The sequence below is a fragment of the Anomalospiza imberbis genome, chromosome 3, assembly GCF_031753505.1.
Source record: "Anomalospiza imberbis isolate Cuckoo-Finch-1a 21T00152 chromosome 3, ASM3175350v1, whole genome shotgun sequence".
NCBI lineage: Eukaryota > Metazoa > Chordata > Aves > Passeriformes > Viduidae > Anomalospiza > Anomalospiza imberbis.
This window is the reverse complement of record NC_089683.1, coordinates 56,348,560-56,373,883: the sequence shown is the minus strand read 5'-3', so window position 1 is coordinate 56,373,883 and position 25,324 is coordinate 56,348,560. Positions and strand designations below refer to the sequence as shown.

The following is a 25,324-nucleotide window of genomic DNA, read 5'->3' as shown; positions in this document are numbered from 1 at the left end:
TCTCCCAGATCTCAGTGGGCTTTAACTCCAACCTGTAGACAGCCCTACCCAACTGAAGAAGGTTTCAATCAAAAATACATCTGTGTGGGGATTCTGGACCTTCCCCATTACAGCATGTTCCGTTCCCCAGCTTGAAGTTACATCTTTTCAAGGGTTAGCCTATGCTCAGAAGCAAATTAATGAACACCATCCAGAGACAAATTCCACCCTCTTCTGTCCCATCTTCACAATTGTGGATGAATAGAACTTTTGCCCCACCCCAGACCACGAGAGTGCACAGCACCATAACCCAACCTTGCACAGGAAGGTGTAAGTAGGAATAATTATGATTGCCCCAATTGACAATTGCATCTTTCTATTTCTGTATAGCTTTCACTTGTGTTGTTTTAAAGGCAAAAAGCCCAAACCTTGCTTCTACAGTTTTTAAAATGCCTCCTTTTTTCCCTCCCTTCACAACAATCACATATTCATTTGTGCACTGCTTTTCTTCAGCAGACATAAAATTTATTTTCAGAAAATCTGGGCTGCTATAACTGTGTTATACATCTGCATTTCCAGTTTAACTATTATTAAGATGGACTGAACTGAGTCCTTCCACAGCTTACAACTCCATTGATTATTTATTAATTCTACCAGTAGAACATATTTAACTAATTTTCTTGAAAGAGATGATGTTTAAAAATGTAAACTTTTTGCTTCATAAGCCAGTTCAAACTTTTTTACTAACAAGATCAAAAGTATGAAATAATTTATCAAAGGTTTATAAAAGAAAAAATATTCTAACATGAAAACAAAGTATTTCAAATTCCAATCAAACCAGAACATTTTACAAATACCATTTCTTTTGTGCAGAATTTGAAGCAAACCCAAATTACAGGAGAACTGAAAGAAGGACTAGATGGAGGCTATTTAAAATTGAATAATTTAAATTACTTTGTAAATAATCATAACAAATTTTTTTAAAGTATTTAAAATTCTTTGATAGGAAATTTGCCACATACATTTCTTTAGTAGAATCTCATGAAACTTCACGGAGGCAATTATTATTATTATTATTATTATTATTATTATTATTATTATTATTATTATTATTTTATTATTATTATTATGTTAGTTTCACCCCTGTTTTTCTGGTATCCCTCCTGTTGTAACACCAATTCTTAAACACTCCATACTTCTCACAGAAATGTGGAGTCTTGTCCATTTAAGTTATCAGCTACCCTGGAGGTTCTGAAATTAAGCAAACTTTCCCATTATTTCAAATTAACTTTTAGTACAACAGGAAGGTTGGATAACAGAACTGTTCAAACTTGGCTAAATCTGTTTCCTACTGGTATCAGCTCAACTCTCATACCATCTACACTGTTTTGAAGACAAGTGGATTTTTTTTTTTTTTCCATTTCACACATAGATTTTTTAAAGTAGATCTTTCAGACATGTTCTGACCAGGACAAGTGAGCTCGCCTCTCTTTCATATACAGTCTGAACTAGCTCTACAAACCTTTATTCTGACAAAAACAACCAAAATGGATGCACAGACACAAATGTCATTTGTCCAATCCACATAAAATCTGCAACAAAGTTTAAAACAATCAGTAATTTAGATATAACACCACAATTACAAAGGCTTTTTTTCTAGTGTTTTGGGGTTTTGTTTTTGAGTTTGTTTGTTTTTTTTAATTGCATTCATAGTAAGACCAGATATTTTGCATGTTTACTTACACCTACAAGAACTGTAAATAACGCAATTAAAAAGAAGTTACACCACCCTTCAAAGATTGGTGTAATAAGAGGGTGAAGAGAGAGAGATTCTGGATGATGGAAAATTTTCCAAGGAATATACAGTTGTATACAAATTCATGTACACTAACACACAGATACATCGAATCTTATAATAATTCTTGGGTACTCAATATACACAAAAACACTTTGTATACACAACAAAAAACTTCCCAACACCTTTCCACGGAAGATTTTCACCAGTAGTACAACAAAACACACAACCAAAAAAACCTCCTTAAATGAGTAACATTTTCAATTATTTTACAAACCCCAAAATACAAGTTAATATTTTCTTTTCCAGGTGCTTTTACACTGTTTATGGAAGCCTTTGTAATTTTCTTTGTCACTGTTAAAGGTAAGGAAGGAAGAGCACAACTAATGAAATAAATTTGTTCCATTGAGACAACTACTCCTCTTGTTTTCCCTGGCTCATCAAGCCCACCTATAGATCTTCCTAAGCTTAGTAGACGGCCAAAATAGCAGAACTTTTGCTATTCTAGGCACAATATTGCAAAAGCTGCTCCTCCAACACACAAGTTCTGGAAGCTTGCCAGACTTAAAAACAAATAATAGTACTAGGACTCTAGCAAGACCTCCTTCCCTCTCTCCTTGAGGCCTCCTTTCTTAACTTGTAAAGCAATACAGTGCTAAAAAGTAGTAAAATTAATGTCATGTTACATTGATAAAACCAGTAAATGCTCCTCAGAGTTTTATTTTATAACTTTCTTTTTTAGCAATACAGAAAACAAGTGCTATTTTTTTTGCAATCATTTGGGGATAGGAGGTGGATTAGAGGTGTATAATTTCTGTTTCTTATGTAAGTACAGTGTCAACATTCATATTAAAAAAGTAATGGAAAAAGGCAAAAGTAAAGTCACATTCATATTCCAAGAATAAAAATACTTCCATCAATCTACAACCAATGTCAGACAGAGGGTATCAAAGACAGGGAACTTTAGTGAAACAAAGAATTAAAACATCCAAGTTTTTCTACCATGTTAAGGAATACCACACAGGTAATGAAAAAATAAAAATATCACAAGGTTGAGCTTTGCAAAACTGTAAGTATAAAGTAAGGGCTGTACTAGAATCTCTATGGACTATTCATTACTAGCTTGAGTATCACCATGCAGCTTCCCAGCACATGAGTTCAAACTCACAGGAAAAAAACCCATACCCAGATATTGCCATAACTGCACTGTGGAGAGGGGTCCTTTTAGTACAAAGGAACAATAACTTGAGGAAAATTCAAAAGTGCCTGATTTTGTTTAATAGATTTCTCAATCTTGAATAAACTGCTTGTCTTAGAGAGCATGGGACTCCTTAGGTAATTCTTTGGGGCAAAAAAAGGGCACAAGTTGTGATTTTATCTCAGTTTTGCTTTCCTGCCTATTGTTCTTCACCTGGCTATTCAAGCCTAATACCAGGAGAAAAAACCCTCCTGCAGACAGTATTACTTTACAGGAGCTGTCTGACAGGCAGACAGTGTCAGTGCCTGGGATGTACTTGATGCAAAGGGCTCAGCTGAGAAAGTGGGCGAGCAGGTTTGGTGACAAAGGCCGGCATTGTAGCTTGCCCCCGTACACTATTCACAGCTAGAGAAAAAGACATTTCTTTGAACAGCACTTTAGCATCTTCCCCACCCCCCATTCCCACTTCCCCAGATAAGCTTTTGCTATCACCCTCCCTTTTTTGACCCTGTGCCACCTTGAGCTTCTCTGCGCTTCCTAACAATTAGGTGTCAGATAGTTTTTGTCTTTATTAAATCTATGCTTCCCTCTTTTCTCATTGCAGGGACAGCTGCCAAAAGTTGAAGATTTTGTTAATCTAGTATATGGTTATTGATTTAGTAAGAAGCTGATATCAATTTTTTTACTGAAAAGGATATATGTATTTGTTCTTTGTGACTCTAGTGAGAAGATATGACTAAATACTTGAAAGATAATTGCTTAAAATTTAAGTTCATTTTTGTTGTAAAAGAAAAACTGGTATTTTCTTCTTGTGCCTGGAAGCGAGAAGATTAGCTTTGCTCTTATGATGATTAAACATACCAATGAATTTGGACAGCTTGGATTGTTGTGCTACATAATTGCTGAAAACTATTATTTGCTTAAAAGTTAGTAACTGCGTGGCTCCCCTTGTTTCTGATTGACTGAGACATTTTATTTCAGTTTAATGTCATTTAATGTGGCTTCCAGAAAGCCACAGAAAACTGTCTATTCTAGTGCAGTTCAGTCAGACACAAATCCACATTACAATAATTTTTCACTGCTTTCTGACTTTTATTGGGAAGGAATGTCATTTCCCTGTCACAATTAAACGACAAGCTAAAATCAATTTGGATTTCCACACTTTTGGATAAAACATAGAACACCTAGGAGCCATTTCTGGATTCTCCTGTTGGACATGTAGCCGACCTGTCCAAAGCCAACAATGATTAAAATAAATTAATAAAAATCAAAACAAATCAGGGGGAGTGGAACATACTAAGTTATTTGCCTCAGCATAAACTTCCAGCTCACCCTCTCTATGCTCAGCATTTGCTCAATTACAAAACACAGATTCAGAATAGGGAAAGAGGCAGGCTGACACTGAAAAGGCAAGTAATGAAAGGTGCTCTTTTTCTATATGCTATTCTTCCATATCATCTCTCTACTCTGAAGTTTAAAATTGGTTTGAGTTGATGAAAGCAAATGATAGTTTTATATGGGAAACTGTTCCATTCTGATATAATAGACTAATGCACACACAAAAGGCAAAGCTATCCTGGCCAGCTGGATCCCAGACTTTCAGATATCTTTTCTGGGCTATCCTAATGTGATAGTCACAGTTTTGATGGGATGCAATTTTGGCTTAGGGTTTACGCTCCAATCACTGGAGGAAATATCTGGAAAGAGACAATGTGGTATCTGAATAGATAATTTGCATCTTCCCAAGGAAAAAGGCAGCTGTTTGGAGAAAATCACTCCAGAAGCCAGAGAAAGAACATCTAAACTAGTAAGTGTCAAGAACCAGTGAAGGAATAGCAGAATGAGGGGATGGGTGGTCAATTCTTTTACTCCAGGTAGAGACTGGCCCATCCCAAGCCTGGGTATGTGAACAGAAAACTCATAAAGATATTCAGGCACCTGCTACTTAACAGAAACAAACAAACAAACAAACAAACAAAAAACCACCCCAAACAAACAAAACAAAACACTAAAGTAGGTTTTGAAGTCCTTATGTGATATTTAAGTAAATCAAAAGTGATAATGACAGCACAGTTCCATGGGGAGCTGTCAAGTATCCAGCTTACATGAAATATAAACTACCAGTTTACAGATACATAAGATCTTAATGCAAGTCTTCGGATCCCAGGGCCACATTTTCAAAGAGTAGTTCACCCAACAGCTTCTGATCACTTCCAGATGTGACAGGCACTTGCAAATGCTGTGGTTCTGACAACGTGATGTGCTGTGTCATAAGCAAATAACAAACACTTCTGTGGAGATGGCTGGAATGCAAACAGCAAGCCTGTGGCCTTTCCCCCTATGCCACTACTTCTGCAGAACAACTGCTCAGAGTCACATTTGAAATATCTGCTGGAGATTTGAGAGCCCCTTCTGTATCTCTGACAGGTGACCTGGCTGTACAAAAGGAACAGGAAACAAATCGAGTGACTGAAGGATCTCACAAAGTCCTTCTTTGGTGGTGGTTTTGAGTCTGATTTGAGCATCAGAGACTGTTTCTCAGATACACAGAGGAATGTGGAGATGATCAGCTCTGCCTGTTGCTAATCTGTCCTTTGTAAAATACAGCCTTCAAAATGACACTGCTTACTGCAGTGATAAGATGATGAATTTAAATATAATAATGTTAACTGTATTCATGTCAAACAATATTTAAGCAAATATAAAAGTGGGAAATGTGGGATGAAGGGCTGGGAATTTTGTTGTTGGCTTCAATGGAACGTGGACAGCATGATGTAAGTGTGAACTCATATTTTCATTAAAAAAAGAGCAGCGGGTAGGTTGTATCTGACTCACCCTAAACTGAGATGTCTGTTGCATTTCAAACTAGTTATTTTAACAGGGTTCTTCTTCAGGAGGAAATGTCCAAAGCAAAATAAGCTCTTAAATGTGGGCTGTATGAGGAGTGACCATACCTCATTTCAATGTGATTTCTTTAGCCACCAGCACAGGGGCCTTGCAAGAACTTAATCAGCTTCCAGAAAAGATGAGTTATGATGACAGACTAGGCAGAATACAGGAGTTGCCAAAAACTTGTAGTTTTCATGCCCTATTCATATTTTAATGCAAACATTCTGAAACTTCTTTAGGTAAATACAATATACAGAGAATTACTGGCAAGCAGTCTTAACATGGGAAACATTAACACATCTCACTTTTAACAGTGAAGTTCCCCTTATAAGTTAAACCTGATCTGAATCTTGGCTCCCAAGAAAAATATTCTGTAGTTTACCTCATGTGGAGCACATTAAGTTTGGCTCCAAAACAGTTTGTGTCAAAAGCAATTATTTCTGTTCTCTAATCGCAGTCCCAACAATGAATTTGGTTTAGAATATAAAACAAATATATGCAACTTTTTGACTGCCTGATGCCTTAACTGCTTCAGCATCTGGTCACTGTAAGGTGTAGCTGGGCACAGCCATTCTGGATGGCAAGGTACACTAGGTGTGCCGCACACATCCCTTGTCATTTTGCCCAAGATGACCTTATTGCCTGGAAGAACCTAAAAGAACTTTGCATAACTAATTACACTCAAAACAAATTCCATTATCCTGAGCAAGAGAGAGAATGATGCTCTGATAAATGCACCGATGCTGGCTGCTCTTTACAACTGATATAAAATGACTACACTACATTTTGCTTTGCTGTTTGATTTCCCCAAGTTATTTTATAATTTGAAACTTAAAGCATACACACCTTTTTCATTTGGGGTGAAGTAGGTGATTTTTCTAAGAGTTAATAAATACCTGTCGCTGAGAACTCTGGGGCACAGTTCCCCTCCCCTGAATTATCCCCTTGGGCCACAAGAAGGGGCAGGTAGCAGATGCAAATCTGTAACACCTTTATTTCCAGCTCAGCCTGCATGCTGATAACCCAGCCCCCAGGCCAGGGCCTACCTGTCCACCTGGCCAGAGCCACAGGAGCAGGGCACCAGCAGAGCCACCACTCCAGCCCTCACTGCCCCAGCACACACACAGCAGCCCTGAGAACCAGCCTCTCTGCTGGTTACCCTCCTTTAGAGCTCCCTCTGTTCAAAACACAGCTTACACCAAATGGATCTCACCAAGACTTCTGACATAATGCTTAGTCTTTTAAAATCATTAAATGTCCACTTCTGTCCAAGTAATGAGGGAAAAACACGGTAGCAGGAAACAAGCTCTACAGTGCTGTTAATTTTTATGTCCACGCACATCCATATTGCAGATGCAAGACTGCAACTTTACTGCATTTAGCACAGGTTCCCCACTGGTTCCCCAAGAACCCGGTTTGTGAGACAGGGCAGGGTGCGAGATGTTCATAATAACATGACTGCTTTTTATCATACATTTATTCTTGTTTCTCAGCAAATGTTAAAATATTGCTGTTGGGAAACATGGTATAATAATGAAATGCTAAGAGGGATGAAAGTGCTCCTCTGGTACTATTTTGAGAAACTCATCAAAAGCACTTCATCTTTGAGAGCACAGAAGTTTATTTTCTATTTAATTTAATCTATATAATTAGAAGGAAAATAAGACATAAGCCTGAAATAACATAGGAATAAAACATGATCTTATGTCTAGTCACCTGCCAATTACTTCCACACTGAAAAGCAAATAAAATCCCAAACCCCTTAAAAATTAAAGCGACAGAGATTTAGTTGTAAATTGAAACAGAACTTAAACGGAATTCACCAAACAGGATGTCCTCCCTCTCTGCCCTCTTCTGCACTCGCACCACACAATAAATAATTCTGTTAAAAAGTTGATCCATGGAATTGCTTTATTTATTTGGGCACTGCATGTGCGTTTCTCCATAGCTCTGCCAAACATACCTTCCCACAGACTTGTTGCTTCAGTCCTGGGCCTCTTTTAAATGGCAGATACCAATCCCCTATGAATTAGATTGAGACCATCATGGTAATTTTCACATTTAACCAAAACCAGATTTAAACTCATGTTTTCAAAGGTGGATGGCTAGTGGAAGGCAAGTATATTTCATGCTTTAAGTGGAGGTAAAGTTACTTCTGCTCTACAAATGATATTAAAAAATTCCCAAAGAAATTTGACAATAATACAAACTCAGATCACAGTAAATTATATCACTTGGCAGCTAAGCTGGAGAACTAAATCCAGAATTGCCAACAAAACTCAAGACACACGTCTGGATATATGGAAAGCTTTGCAATGACTAACAGAAAGGAGCCTGCACAGGCATCTTGTGAGACCTATAAAGAACCTTATCAGTTTGGGGGTTTTTTGTAATAAAAGTGTTCAAAAGGAGAAGCCAGCACAGACAGACCATCTGCAATGTAACCACATAAAAGACCCCTGGGCAAATCCAAACCCATTAGCAGAAGTGCTTGACAAATCTGCCAAAGAGCCAGATGCTGCTTATGGAGGAGCCTCTTTCCCTCCTTGTCATCTGGATCCTCTGACTTCTGTTCCCAGAGGAGAACAACACTGACTGGTGCTCAGACTAAGCTGAGTGTGGAGGGAGCTGAGGTACACAATTGCTCTCTGATAAGGCTGTCTTAACATATGGAGGGGAAGCAAAGCCTAAAATATTACAGCAGGCTTACACATGCGTTTGTGTAATGTGTGGAAGATGCACATGGTAGGAAAAAATAAAGCAAACTTGCAATTACCTTATTTACATGTGGTCTCAATCACCTTATTTGCATGTGGTCTCTTTTTATCTGGATTTTTTTTTTTTTGTTCATTCTTGTCCTTAGCTGTGAGAGAGTTAATTTCTTCTCAGTAGCTGTTGCAGCGTTGTTTTGGATTCAGCATGAGAATGTTTTGGTTTTGGTAAGTTGTGCTTACCCTAAGTCAGGGACCTTTTTCTTTTTTGTCTCATGCTCTGCCAGTGAGGAGGTATGCAAAAAAGGCTGGGAGGGAGCACAGCTGGGACAGGTGACCTGAATGGACCAAAGGGATATTCCATACCATGGAATATCATGCCCAGCTTATGAACTGGAGGAGTTACCCAGAAGTGGGGGTTATCTGGGCTCTGGGACAGTGTCTGGCATTAGTCAGCAAACAGTGAGGAACTAGATTATGCTTCACTTTTTTGTACTTTTTTTTTTTCCTTTTTATTATCATTATTATTATTATTTACTATGATGAGATATTTTACTTTGTTTCAAGTTTTATCTCAAGCTACAAGTTTTACTTTTGATTCTTCCCATTCCACTGGGGTGGGTGTGTGGAGGGTGAAGTTGAGTGGTGCTTGGTTGCTAGCTGGGCATAAACCATGACAATTCTCTTTTGATTTCCTACTTATTTTTCCTCTAATGACTGATCAGGGCCTAATAAGATGGTAAAGAGGAGAATTCTGGTATGTTAAATATGAGCACAGCATAATAACTGCATGGTGTTAGTAAAATGCTTACTGAGTACATGGGACTGACTGATAACATTTAAAATGTGAAACATCTAGCCAAGAAATTGCACTTAAAAATATTTGAGAAAAAATGTGATTCATGTAAAAAGCAAACCAACCTCAGAACAGGCGATTTGGATCTCAATGGCCATTTCCTTTTTATTGTCTACATTCTCCTTGGAATTTTTTTCAGCTATATTTGAAGTGCAAAGTAGGTGGAATCAAATACTTTTACTATTCAGGCTCACCAATGGTAAAATATATTGAGAGTAAACAAGAGGTCAAAGAAGTTGGAACAGAGTCTGAATTAGTTCTCCTGTGTACTGCTGTAATGTGATATGACAGAGCAAAAAATAGACCACGGGAGAAAGAAACAGAGCTCCTTCTCATTGTGATTACATATGCTGCACACGTAAGAAGAACAAACACTGTTATTTTATGCCTCAAAATCCAGTTAAAATTTTAGGATAAGGCTCTAAGAGACTACTGGATCAAGCAAAAGCATTTGTACGTGTAATCCTAGGTTATATTCTTTAACTCAAAATCAGTATTTACCCTAAGATATTCCTGCAGATTCAACAATTATAAAAGTTTGATGGATACATTAATTAATTCAGAAATCCTGCTCTCTTTAGCAAAATCAAAAATCACAAGGCACTTTGATCTCCAAAATCTCCAGATTACTTCCACTAATGATTTTAGTAGAATCTTGTTTATCCGATTTTTTTTTCAATGTGGTGATAAAACAAACAAACAAACAACCCCCCCTCCCCCCAAACCAAAACCAACCAAAGAGACAAAAAAATCCCTTAGGTTTTATTGCTTTCATTCATTCCAATGTCTGACCTATCATTGACTCAGGTTAATGGAAACCTTAACAGTGACATGATCTGGCTTGGGATCACAGGGATAAATTATTATTAATATCACAGAAAGTATGTTATGCCCAATATTAACAAAAAACCCCAGGAATTTTTAATAGACATGAAATATAAAAAAATACATTACTTTTATTGTTATAAGCCATGGGGATCTGTTAATATAAACCATTAAAATACTTCCCTGTGATGTCATCAGTTACCATGTATTTGCACTCCAAATAATTTGCACTCCAAATAAATTGCACTCCAAAAAATTGCAATTTCTGTAAATATATCATATACATTTTTAGAACTCTTTGGAGGCTTGAACCAGAGCCAACAAAACCTGATGGGCAGACAGTGACCAGCTTCAATAGGGCCTGGGTAATCAGAAGACTGAATTTCTAAAGTTAAAGAATGAGAACATCCGTGCTCAGAAGGCAGAGAGACACCACACAGACTGGCCTAAAAAAAAGGAGAGACTTGCATTGCCTGAAAACTACATGCCTGAAAATAAAATACACATAGCAAGGCACTACTCCTTGTAGGAACTGTAGTGCAATTGTCATGGTTGCTGCGTGTCATTCAGTTACACGTATGTGAAGAATCATCTCCCAAACACGTTACTTTGATTGATTCCAACTGCCTAAGTGGCATGCAGTCTAAATGAGTGCACAAAACGTTAATAAGTACCAGATTTGTATAAACATTCTCTGCAAGCTAAGTCTGTGTGTCCCAGAATGTAGTCTTTATGAGAAATCTTATTCCACAATGTAGTTATTTTAAAATTGGAAAATTGTTGTATGTTTTTTGTCAGTCACTGTCTTGACTGAGTAGTTTATGCTTGATCCTGCCAAACATTTCTCTTAGGTGAAGTGCTTGTAACTGTAGTGGCCTCACTGACATGAATGCTATACTCTGGCATATACCATCCCTCTTGTTAACTAGTTTTTCTTCCAGTCCCCAAAATTACTTGTGACAATCTTTCAATTTAATTATACTGTCTTTTCATAGAAAATTTGTTTTCCTGTGTCTGTTTCTCCTTATAGCTTGCTCCAAGTCCAAGAAATACCAGAAGCCAGTGAAAAATTCTTTTTTCCTGGCTAAAGATTAATCTTATTTTTGCAGGTATTCCCTTCTGGAATTGACCAGTTTTGCAGAAATGCTGAATCTGTAAAATTGAAATGCTTTCATTGCCTTTGATCAAATTGTGTATCTAGTTGATCTTACAATAAATCAGCAGAGCAACAGGTGATTTCTGGTGGAGTCTGCATGGTTTCCCAGGGGAAGAGGGATACAGTAAGATGTCAATAGAAAGAAGTTCAAATAAATGGCATTTCAAAAGTGCCTACCTTACATGTCTACTTCAGGATGAAAGGAATCTCACCTTCAAAGTCTAAATCAGAGTCCTCTCAATAACTAATTTCCTCATATGAAGCCCATTTATCACGTCATAATGATCTACAGATTATTCAATATGGGATACAGTGGAGCTACACTTCTGACTCAGAAAAGCATTATCCTCTGGTCAAGATAAGCTACATATGGTTCACAAGACAACAAACCCTTACCTTCTAAAAAAGCTTCTAAGACATGGATGAGAAGAAAATTAGGGAGCCTAATGTGTTTAAACAACACATATGAAAGCCAGGTAGACTGGTTTGCTAATTTTCACTGCACGAGGAATACTATTTATTTTTTATATTATAATTGCTGAAACTTTAATCACAATTTCCATAGCTTTTCTTGCTCAGCAGCTCAATTTTAAACTCCTCTTTACTATGTAACAATAATGCTGTTCATCTCTTGAACTGCAAATGAATGGGAAGGTACTGCTGATCCCACTCTACTAGGAACACGTATGCAGATAGTCAGCTGCTTTCAAAGTCATGGAAAAGGCATGAAAGCTTCATCACAGAATCTGTTAGGTGCCTGTAAAGCTTGGATTTGGGCTCAGGAGTTACAGTGTTAGATCTGGTAAATACAGGCCAGACAATGCCTGACTGAAAGAATAAACTATGACTGTGATCATTCAGAGATAAGACTGTTAAGGTCTTGTTGAGGGAATTAGTTGGTGGAAGAAATCTCAGGTGTATTTTACTTGAAACTGATGAGAATGAAACTTGATGGTTCAATGATTGTTTGTTGGATGCAGATGGTTGTTTGGAATATGAGGCAGAAGATATATGTTACTCTTATTTTAATTTTTTTGCAGTGTATGAATCATCATGGAAACACTGTTTGCTAATGCATACATGCAGCATTAGCATAGCTCAGATCCAGTGAATATAGTGAACGTTGCATCTACAACAGTGAGCCCAAACTGCAGAGGAAACAAACTTTGGTCAAGAGAAGTGAATGGGAAAACTGTGGTAGCTCCCATGACATTCTATACCATCGATTTACTGGTGAATGCATTAATGACAATAATTGTCTCTGGATGTGTATCTGTACTCTGTATCCTGACCAATTAAAAAACATGAGTAGGTATCAAAATGAGACCAGTGAGAAAATGTGAAAGCCTACTTCGCATTCAAAAGTTTTAAGAAAGACTTTTAAGATGAAACAGAAGAAGGAATTAATATATTTTAAATCTTACTTTGTGGTGCAACTAGAAGCGTGAATGTTGAAGAACAGAACAGCAATCATCTAATGAACAGCTGCAATCTATGCTAAGAACCTCACTGAAATCCATATTAAATTGAAATACTGGAGGCCTTTTTAAACACATAAAAAATCCGTGTGTGCTTTTTTGAATAACTGCTTTATCTGGTAACTTGATCTGTGCATATGATTCAATATTCACTGGTGATCATCACTGGTGAATTTGTAGTTTGGTAACACATAGGGATGAACCCCATCTAACCAGTTTCAATGCAGTAACTGTAGTGCCCCTGATTTACACTCTTCTTACAGCATCTGATAAAGTTTTAAATGGGAGGATTTACTTATGAATGGCTTAATTTCCTTTTTCTTTGCTTTTAGAACTTTTTTTTTTATGTAAAGGAAAAGTCAGGAAGAATGGATACCACTGGAAATATTGGATCACAGGTTTGTAGTAAAAATCATGCAATAAAGTGGAGGGCTTCTTGCTCTACAGGGCTTAATTTTAACTTACTAATACAAAGATCCATTGCCCTTCTGCAAATACACAAGTAATGTATTTTTGACACTGTGTATCCTAAGTATTCCAAAGTTGATTTGTCAGCATTTATCCCTAACTTACAAAATTACTCATCAAAATCTTCAAGTCTCTTTCTTCCTATAGGTAGCTTCATCACAATATAAATATCACAGCTTAAGGAAGGAAAGTATGTGAAATATTCAGCCATTTTCCTTTACCTGTGATTAAGCTGTCAGAAAAATCTCTTCGTTCTGCTGCAGTCTTCCATCCTCTCTAGATGGTAAAAAAACTTTTTTTTCCCTATAATCAGTGAACTTTGACAAAGCAGTAGAAGACCCTGCTGAATTTCCTTTTGCAGTGACTTCCACTCTCTCATTTCATTTCTCTCCTCCCTATTTCATTTTATAGCCCAGAAAAAATAATACTTACTCTCATACCTCAATTCCTGACGTGACTTTGGTCTTACAGTGGAATCTCTGGCAGGCCTGATGGTATGAGAAGGAGGATTTGGGGGTAGAAGAGATGCATTCATCAAGCAGACTGCTATGTCAAAGAAAGATGCTGCTCTGGGATGCATGGCCAAATAGAATATGCTGTTGCTGAGTGTGAGCAGGAATCTCAGACTTCATATTTAGCATTTTACCAGACTTCAGAATAACACAAATTTTAGCATTTCCAAAGGTCACATGGTATGAGGTTTTAAGTGCAACTCACAGGTTTTAGGGCAACAAAATTATTCCTTATTAGAATTAAAATGGCTTTTTTATTATTTAAGTAAAAAGGAAGGTCATTGATAACTTCAAAGAAATTAACTTCTAAGCACTGCACTAGACTTCAGCAATTCTTGTATGATATTAGATTTCACGTAGGAGCTGTTCAGCACACTCAGGATTTATCCCATTTTAGAGTTGCCTGTCATATAAGAAAATTAAGTGCAATGTATGTTTGTAGGCTCTGAAGACAGTAACTTCTCTCCCTAATCTTGCAAGTGAATTTGATAGAGGGCCAGCATGTCAGAGTTGTCTATCATGCTGCTCCTGCCTGCTCCAGACTTGTGGTGGAACAGTTAGCAAGTCCCAAGTATTCAATGCCCCTGTGTCACACACCAACATCCCCAGAAAGCATTTTGCATTACTGGACAACTATCCAGGCTTGCAGGGTGAATTTGGCTTTTACTACAGAATGATGAAGTAAGAATGTCATAATACTGATACAGCCACAATACCACCACTGTAAGGTATAATGCCACCACCTAGGTATAAAAGAAAGTATTCAGAACCCCTTCATAGGGATTTGATAAAAAAACTCCCAAGAAATTCTGACAGAATTTGTAAGACAAAGTTGTTTGTGAATCAAAATGTCTGTCACCGACATTGCAGTCATATGTTTCCTTTTGTGTTTACAACTCACCTATTCACCATAACCTCAATTCTTAACTACAGATCCCTCTCCCTCTGTGCAATTTACCTGTCTGTTAAGACAACACACTTTCTCTAAATAAATGTTGACAAGGTTGATTTTTACTGCATATATAGCTTGTCACTTCTGAAAAGCATTTTTATATGCTGCATAGGTTAGTATATCCCTTAAAAAAATTTAGTAGTCACATCTGCAGTTTGACTGCTTCTTTCTAAAAGACAAACCCAGGCCAAGCAAGACAAAGAATCTGCTGATACACACATGTCACTCCAAGAATTCTCCTGACAAAGTTCCCACACCCAATTTAATTACTTCCCTACTGTAAAAACACTTTCCATCTGCATTTATTGTAATAGTTTCAAATCCAAAACTAACAGACTATAAAGCTAGCTAAATAAATGAATGATATTGGCCTTAGGTCCCAAGCCAGGAGCTATTCTGTAAGGCTGTGTGTCTCCAGCATTCATTTTTATGCTGATGTTTCATTTTATGTGCAGTGTTTTCACTTAAGCCTTGTTTAGAGAAGAATTACCTTGCTCCAGGCTCTGAAGTGTGTTGTGCCACACAGAGCCCTCTAGTGCTGCTCCAGCCCAAGGTCTGTCAGACATTCCCCTCTAAGACCAAAAGTCACATTGCAACCAAAAAATCCCACTTCAGGCTGTATACACAGCACTGCATATACTCAGGCTTGAAACACTAATTTCAACTCTATCTGATATAACCTCCAACTGAGGGTGCAGAGCTCAAAATGAAAAGTGTTTCTGTTGGAAAATGCACTTCCAAAAATAAAACTACCTGATTGACTACTTGTAACATGGGTTCTCTTGCATGTTCAGGAGAAAAAAAAGGTATCTTATTACTCAGACTCAGCATGAAGAATTTGACTATAGCTTGTAAGAAATTTCCTGATGTGCAGAGATAGTAACAGTACATTGCATTCTGGGTACTCAGGTTTGTTGCAGTTTGTTTTCATCACACTTTGATGAAATTACATCAGACTGGAATTCATGGTTTTTAAAGGCTCGAGATACAATAGATTTGGGCAATCACAACACATTAAACTACACACTTGTATATGAGTGCTATGCTAAACTGGGATTCTCCATGGTGTCAAAATACTCAGAAAGAGCTTGACCTTTATGATAAATTTTAATCCAAAGTAGCAGCACAGAAGGTAAGTTTTTCATTTACAAGTTATGAGTACTGAAGGGCAAAGTAGGTTTCCAGTGAAGTCCAGGTCAAAACTGCTACTGACTATGCTGAAAGCATTATTGGACATTGAACTAGCTCTTCCCTTTTCAGTTCTAACCAAACTAAATGAAAATACATATTAATAACAGATATGACCTAATCCAAGAAACTCAGATGGTGCAAAGTGCAGCTCAAGGCATAGATACTATAATGGCCTTGGATATTGCAGGTGAATCCCAGAGGATCCTGCTGCAATAATTAAGGAATATAGTTAAGATATAGGTAAGGATGGGTTTAGGGGGCAAACCTTGAATTATTTAACTTTTCTGAGTTTTAGTGACAATGTTAGTGAAATGTCAGTCTTATTTTGTGGCTCTCCCCTCACAATGAAAGCTTCTGAGCTTTTATGACACTGAAATAGTCTTCTTTATAGAAGCAAGACAAAGACAAGGAACACTCACTAAATATTGAAGAAAACTATCTACCAGTTTACTAACGACCAGGAAGATGCACCTCTAAAACAGCCACTACTTCACTGGCTCAAAATTATCATTACACATACATACATGTGCAAAATATGGAAGTTAAATCCGTTTCCTTTTTCCCATGTACATGATATTAGAAACGACTGTGCTGGAAAGGAATGTATGGCTTCTTTCCAGCTTATGAACACAGCATGTTTTTCACATGTGAAAACAAAATAAAGTTTTGGTAAGGGCAAATTTTCCCAAATAAATAATTATTTTTCCACCCTGGAAATAAACTATATTTTCAAAAAACTTCAAAACTCAGATCTGCAGAAAAGGGATAACTGAAGAAACTGAGATCTGATCACACAGATTTCCCTGCACTATTTAATAGTTGGAATTTTTTCTTAATTGAATGTGACCATTCAGTGTTCTGCCATCATCTAAACTCAACAACTCAGACTCTAGGCTGCATCTTTGACCAGGAAAAGGGAAAAAAACCCTTTTCCAGAGTGAAAACCACTACAACTGATCCAACCACTCGTTCTTTGCAAAATATGACTCTGGGGCTCTGATGTAACAAATCCATGGCACAGCTCAGCCTCGGTCTCTGCCACCGCACCACAGTCAGTCGGCGTCGGCCCTCCAGCACCATACCTGGGATTCTGCGGCTCCGAACCATCGGACTCTGGACACGGCTTCTTTACCTGCAGGAGCAAAGCAGTGCTGGTTACTCTCACTTGAAACACAACTTCCTCTTGCTCCCCCCCATTCCAGCAGAACTTAAAGCGGATCCTGCCCTGCTCAGAGGGATCTCTATAAAATATTTCCCGCACTTTACAGCAGCGGTTTGCTGTACTAAACAGTGTGTTTCATTATTATCCCATGAACAGCTGCCAACTGCACTTCCCCAGGCTCTATTAGTGGGTTAAATGTTCAGCTAAAATAGCTTGGGGAGTAGTCTTAACTAGGAACAAAGAAACCAAAGAACCAGGTTCCCCTCTTTGAAATGAGAAAGCCATACTGTTCTCAGCTTGGCCAAGAAATGTTTCCCCAATTGATACTGCTTCTGTTTCCTGCTAAAGCTCAAAATAATAAACACCAGGTTCTGGGGCAAAGCACACCATTAGTTAAATAATTCATATGGCATTTTTAATTTGGTGAATCTGCTAACTGTATGTTAACTATATTTTCCTATTGCATCAATGAATACATGCACTGTTTTCACTCATATTTACAATACATAAAAGGACATAAAAGGAATTTGAGCTTCCAATTTGATCTCCACAATACACTGCTGTAGGCTGGTTGGAGGTGATAAAATCCATCACTGTAAAAAAAAAAATTAGAAAACTGTTCTTTTGCAGATTAGGTATCTCCTTGGGATCTTCATGATTTCCAGAAAAAATTTAATTGTACCTTCTGGTGATCTAAATTACTTGCATTTTCAGCTAAAGCAAAAACATTTTGCTCACTAGCTTGCTAATGCAAAATCCAGGGCTCTGTGGGAGGTTTCGAAATTCCAGTTTTAAAGCCAACTAGAAATATCACTCACTGAGGCTCACTTGGTGTGAGAGACACAATAAAAAAACCCATTCCCTTTACAATCAGCAAGTTCAACGACAAGTTTCAGGATACCTTGCATGAAGAAACTCTTCTATACTTTTTTGTTACTTTAAAAGAATTTCGAAAAAAAATGTGACTTTGACTCACTTGAAGTTACTGACAAATGACAAAACTCTCATCCGGCCAAACAGAAAAAAGGACTAGACTAATGCTAAATATTAGATATATATAAGTTCCCTTAGCTGAATGCCATGGAACATCACTCACAGAGATGAGCCACTCATAGAGCATGACACACAAACCTGACAGTCAGTACTTCATAAACATTCAGGTGCGAATACCATTGCTATAGTTTTATGTTAGCCACATTGTTATTAAAGTAGCACAACATCTGAAATACAGTAAAATTCTTCAAATAAAAAAAGCATATGACCATCTACCATGAAAAATGCCTTCAGTATGCCTTATATACAAACATGAGAAATAGTTATTCAGATTACCATACTGAGTGTTTCCTGAGTGTCAGTGTCAGAGGGAACTGTTCAAAAAATATATTCAAAACCATTTAAAGACACTGAAATTACAACAGTCTTTCCTTGACAGGATGTGTTTAATTTCAGGAGCAGTTTGTCTCAATTAATTTACAGAGATTTGACCAGAAAAATAATATTTTCATTTCGCATATAAAATATGATTTTAAATGATTGAAAACATAATGTATTTAGAGCTATGAAATACAATAACATAATTAAAATTAATTAGAAAAATAAGTATATGCCTAGTAGCTATATAGTGTAAACCCTAATATATCTTCTTTTTCCATGTCCCTTTAGCATACTCACTCACAGCATATTTTTGTTATCTCCTTGCTCTTAAATTTACTGGCATTTATACATTCCTTTCCAATTCCTTTTCTGTTCTGTGGTTGCCACCAGTAGCACTGTCTCTCACATTTGCACTGGGGCTCAGATCTCATTCCCCAGGTCAGGAAAGTCACTTTAATCAGCTGCTGGAGAGTCTGTCACCCAGACATCCCAACACCCTGTGGTGGGCAACTACCACAGAAGCCCAAAGATACTTGCAGCACACATTAACATAATCTGAGCATTTTAATATACAGAATATATTAAGACCCCTGGTTTTCCCGGGCAGGGGTGTGAGATGCAGTAATTAGGTACTCACAGACGAGTTTTCCTACCATAGCTCACTCTACTACTGCATTTTGTTTTGACCAACATTACAAAGCAATCTAAGTATCTGAAAGATTATGCTTTATCTGTATAATTTAACATTAAATATTAAATTAACATTAAACATTAAAGAATAAAAGAACTAAAAAACTACCAACAAAAACCCCAACTGATGAATTTTAATAAATGTTGAAAGGTCATAGCAGAAAAGCCATGAACAATTGTATCAAAAACACTCACTTCCTGTGTGATGTAATAAACCTGGGAAGGAAAAAAAGTGAGTATTTTTTATTTAAGAATATTGAAATGAAAGCAAAATGCTTAAAAAGTGAGAATATTTCAGGTTTGTCACTTGGCATATAGATGATGCAGTTCATCCATGATCGTTATCTGAAGAAATGTGCAGAAGCACGGAGTATAGATTTGGCTTTTCCTCTGAGACTAAATGTAAACTTAATTGTGTATCTTTAGGGTCCCTCTCTGAGAGAAAAAATTTAATAAATAAAAATGTTATTTCTTAAAGGATGAACAGGCATGGGATTTTCTTTCAAGTGGCCATATGGAATGAACACCATTTCTCTTCAAGGCTACTCAAGTAGCAAAACAAATTCTGTTATTAATAAATTTATGCCACCCTTGAAGGTGAACAGAAAATCACTGTGAAAATGTCTGATCAAAGACTAAATATTGTTTCCTTTGTCTTCAGCTGCACTGTTTTACCTCTTAATCTGCCTTGCTGACTGTTTTCAAAATAATTAACTTTCACTAACACCACATTTATTTACATTCGCATGTGTTAAATGCTATAAAAAGAACTTTTTCTTTACTCCTGCTCTGTTTTCCTTTCCCCCCTCTCTGTTTACACAGGTTTTCTCACCATTTTAGTTAAATGCATGTTGAGAATCATTCACAAGAGTAAGATTCAAGTTTCAGCTTAAATTCTGTTGAACTGCACTGAACTTTCTTACTCTGGTTGCCTGCTACAATATGTTTGAAAAGTTTCAGCTAAAAATCTTTAAATACAAATATTTGTGAGCACAGATTGTTGTGTTCATGTTTTGAATGTCACGTCATCGTGCTGCTGATTGGCTTCAGTGCCTGAAAGTTGGAGGCAAAATCCCAAAACTGAAAGGGGAGGGGGAGGAATTATAATTTCTGTGAAATGATGTCCACATTTATTTCAGTTTGTAAGATTCTAAAAGGCCTGTTGCCACACTGTTGGTGAACTCCTGTTGCAGTCTGGCTCCTGAATTTCTGAAGACTCTATCTGCATTGAATACTCTCCATCTCAAAAAAGCTGGTGCTGAACAAGCCTTAGGATTACTTCTGAGTGCCGGGAGAACCCCATGCCATCAGTAAATCTGACACTATGAAAACTGTCCCTCTTTGCTTAGTCAGTTCCATCTCCCACTGTGCAGTACCCTGGGTACAGGGTACCCAGGCAGTACCTTGTGGACTCAAATGAAGGGAGGAAAAACAGAAAAAAGAAGAACAGGGAGAGGGAACAGAAATCAGAGGACAAAAGAAGAATGGGCTCTCCATGGTGGCAAAACTAGAGGAGAGGAGAAGCCAAAAGAAAAAAATGTGACAGATGTAGGGAGTGTGGTGTGGACAGCAGAAGAATACTGGGACTGGCTGAGATGGAACACCACAGTTTGCTCTCCTCTCTTCTAGATTTGGGACTAACACCACAAACACAAACCTGAGCACTCATCAGACACCTGTGAAACACATTACAAAAGTCATTAGTGACCAGTCTGCCCAGAACAATGGACTAGTTCTGCTACTCCAGCTATTCAGAAGACCTAATTAATGATCCAAGCTGGGAAAATATACTTTGAACTTAGAAGATTGTGTATAAATGTTACTTTTATATAGAAAAATGGAAGTCTGATTTGGCTTAAAACTTTTATTAAAAATAATCACAGTTTTAGATGATTTCTGCCCTCACCTGACTTGGTTCATCAGAATTCAAATATGAACACTGTTAAAAGTGTCTGATAATTTGAGGTCACTGTGAAAAATATATGCATTTATTAGGCAGCAAAGAACTGCAATAAAGGTATATGATAAATATTTACATGATGAAGGATTTTACATTAATTGGGCTTTGGATGCTTCATGTTTAACAAAGATAGAGGGAGGAACATTAAAAGAAAAATCTAACTATGCATTCACTGGAAAAAAAGACACCCCCTGGAAAGCCTAGGATGTCAGGTAATAAGATCTGCACCGTAATATGTAAGAAGCTGAATTTCCACAGACCATATTAATTCTGGCATTTCCTTGCTTCTGATGTTTTTCTTTGCAACATTAACATCTTTTAACATGATTTTATTGGACCCCATTACACTAAATGTTAAACCATGAAATGGTCCTGCTCTATGAGGTGTTCTCACACACACACACTGGTGGTATTAAACTCGTAATGCAACACAGGTGAGAAATCCCTTCTAACACTTACAGCTGAAAAATCTTGCCACATCAGCACTAAATTATTCTGGCAATGAATCTGCTGAGTTCCCTCATCCACTGCACCAATAATGGCCTTGAGGATCCCTCCTAAATCAGTAGAGTTGCAACAGGGCTGAGTAGAGCCTGCAATGCTTTGGGCCTGGAGGAAGCAGTTATGCATGGTGGAGCTGTGGAGACTCTAACATCAAGGAGACAAGAATGAAGAAAGAAAAGTACTTCTTGCAGACCCAAGGACAACCTCAAATCACATCCTTGTGCTTCCTCAGCCTGCGTGATTGCTCTGGAGTATGGGCAGAGCAGGTGCACTTCGACTGCCTCAATGACTCCCTACAGCAAATTACTCTGGAGGAAGCTGACCCATCTCTGCTCGCTGTCCAGGGAAGGGACTATGTTTGTAGAACAACTCCAGGAGAGGATGGCACAGGCAGGGGAACAACTTGATGGAAATGCCAGGTAGAAGAATATGACTCAGGGTATTAGTGACACTGTAATGAGAATGAATAGTAAAGAAAAGTATTTTTTTAGTTGCTGACTTTGACAGTGTTTACATGGAGTTTTACAACCGTCTTGACAACAAAAACCTTAATGGAGACTGTCTTTTCAATGCCTTTGTATATACCGTTTGCCAAAGATTTCTTTTGCTGCCACAACGTCACTGATACCACAAAACAAATAATGTCATTTGCTTGACCAACAAAAACAGGGCAAGGGCTTGCTTACAGATACAGTGCTGGGATTTAGTCACAAATTGTAGCCATGCAGAAAACACACATGCTTTAGATTTAATTAAAAAACCCCACAACCGGACAACAAATATTCTTGAAAGTAAAGAAGTTTTTGATGACTGAATTCAAATAATACTCCAGCTATGTATGTCTTGTGAAGACAAAATCTCAGTGAAGCTTCTGCAAAACCAAACTTATGCTGAGTAGACCTAGAGAAACATCTTAAAAAATAATTCTAAATAATCCCAAATTCTGAACTGATTTTTTCCACAGTAATTCACTATTCTGCCGCACTTCCATAAATCTCATAATAATTTCACTTACTTAAACCTAGTTACAATATTAAAATTATATAATTTAAATTTTGTATTAAAATACAACAGTAAATGAAATTAAAATGCATATGAGGATGTAAGACAACATAGTTATGCACAACCAATTTTAAATTACATTTCTGATTACATTTGGTTAAAAACCAAAACACTGATGCTACTCTTGAATGAAAGAACTTGAAGCAATAGAAAATTGATTTTTTCCCCCTATTTTTTACAGTGCAAAGACTGTACATAGCTGTACTTTATCTGAATCACACCCTGAAGTAGGTTTGTCATATTTCAGCAGATCTGAAAACAAGAGTTCTGATTGCAATGGAAGAATGAGGAAAAACATGCTACATTAATTAATTAATTTAAAATTCACTGTTAAAGGAGGTTTTTGGTTGTTGGTTTGTTTTTTCTTAATAAAAGTCTATATGAGCTAGTTCTCTAGGGGAAACAACATTTCTGCTCACCACCTAAACTAGGTTTAGCTATTCAGGAGTCTCTTCTATTTTCTTAGTAATGAAATCATTATGCCATCAACTACAATTGACAACTCTAATCAAAACAAGATTGAGGTTTGAATACGTATTTTTTTAATGAAAGTAAAGTGCAAATTATTTTAAAGTTTTGGGTATGAAAGCAGACCGCTGATGCTGACCTTTGCATTTTATGTAGCAAAGTAGAGGAGACTTCATATTCAAAGACAACAGATATGCTCCCATGCCGCTAAGGTGTGAAGCAAGGGATGGGAACAAGAAAAGTCACTGCTGTTCCACCATCACTTCTGTTTTCCGTGCAAACCTCTTGTGAGATAGATTTGCTCTCGATGAAATGCATCATGAAGTTACAGTAGTAACTTTGGTCAGAACCACTAGGAGAGGTACACCTAACTCGCAAGGAAAACTAATCCAGAAGGGATATATTTAGTTTTAAATACCTACAGTTCAGGCATCTGAATCGGTCTAGGCTTGTCACATAAGGCTTCCTTTACATCTAACAGAAAGATACAGATGCATTTCACTGGACCTAGAGTAGTCATCCATTTCAGGCAGAGGGGAATTACACCAAATTAACTGTGATTAACGGCTTCTGCTCTCCACTTACCTGCTGAAATGCAGGTAGTTGGGAAACACTGAGGAAATGGAATGATGCTGCAAAAGAGAGGGACAAAGCCTGTGTGCCTCATGACATCCTCCATAAAATCCTCTTTGCTGGCAACAATGATTATAACAACGGAGAGATATGGCTCCCATGGAAGTTGCATGTTTTAGAGCCTCAACTGTACAAATTGCTGTTGAGAACAGTTTGGACAAACCAGGAACCAGTTCATGGAAAGCCCAAAGAGCTGCAAAGAGGCACTGCATTTCATTTAGATCTTATTTCACCAGGCTGGAATGATAAGCAGTGACTCAGTAGACCTCTTGCTGGTGATCACATTGCATACACATTTAAGTTAATGGGAATTTAATCAATCCAGGTAAATGCCTTTTTCATACTTCCAATGAGACTATAATGATCATTTCTTTTGGGCACACTGCACAAGCTTATCATTGACACAAGCCGTTATAAAACATAAATCAGGAAGCTTTATATATATAAAATATAAAACTCTGTTTCCATTGAGAGGTTTTAGAGAATGAAGGTATCATTAAAGTGACATGATTGATAAGATCTGAGACAACTTTTAACTCTTCAATTTTCTTATTCATATGCTATCATTGGGGACTAAACATTCCTTCCTTGGTAATTTTTTGCTAGTGGAAAGATTTCCTATGTGTTTGTTTTTGCAATGTGACTAATGGGTTCAAACAGTTCAGAGCTCTAAACATTTTAAAAATCTTTTATACCTGCAAGCATTTTTAAAAGACATTTTGAACTGCCTTTGGCACAAGTGCACTAAAAATATCATAGGGTGTAACAGTGTAACAGTCAAGTCATAATTTAAGCGATTGGAACCTATAAAGTACTAACTTGTACATTTTGAAAAGCATTTATGGATGCACTGTGGGAAAAACTGGCATTCTCTTTTTCTTTTTGTTTGTTTGTGTAAAATGAAAGGAGGAAATATGCCTTCCCTTAACTGGTGGGTCAGGCAGGGCAAATGCCATACTACAATGGCACTTTTTGTTTCAGCCCGAGTTACCTCATAGCTCAGAGCTCACAGAACGCTTTTCCCTGCAGCTGGGGGGGTGGGCCTGGCTCCCTTTGCAAAAGAGAAGAGAAAAGAAAAGAAGGAAGGGAAGGGAAGGGAAGGGAAGGGAAGGGAAGGGAAGGGAAGGGAAGGGAAGGGAAGGGAAGGGAAGGGAAGGGAAGGGAAGGGAAGGGAAGGGAAGGGAAGGGAAGGGAAGGGAAGGGAAGGGAAGGGAAGGGAAGGGAAGGGAAGGGAAGGGAAGGGAAGGGAAGGGAAGGGAAGGGAAGAAGGAAGGAATTAGCTCCCCGTTCAGATGTTCAAAGGTTTGGAAACTCGACCAGCCTGGAGCTCATTAATCAACAAATTCAGATTCAGGAAAAAATAATAAAGCAATAACACTGGTTTTCTCTCATTCTCTTTTTTTTTTCTCTCACATTATTTTCCTAGCTCTCTCCCTGCCCCCCACCCCCACAATCTCTTAA

General features: G+C 37.5%; 1 protein-coding gene across 13 annotated transcripts in view; it reads right to left on the bottom strand.

Annotated features, from left to right (window-relative positions):
* EYA4 (EYA transcriptional coactivator and phosphatase 4) overlaps positions 1 to 25,324 on the bottom strand; it is a 140,140-nt gene that overhangs the window by 48,925 nt on the left and 65,891 nt on the right. For all 13 annotated transcript variants that reach the window (XM_068184517.1, XM_068184524.1, XM_068184525.1 and 10 more), the window contains exon 3: positions 17,093 to 17,142. In XM_068184517.1, coding sequence (XP_068040618.1) covers positions 17,093 to 17,142 — 50 coding nt within the window. The remainder of the gene's footprint in view (positions 1 to 17,092; positions 17,143 to 25,324) is intronic.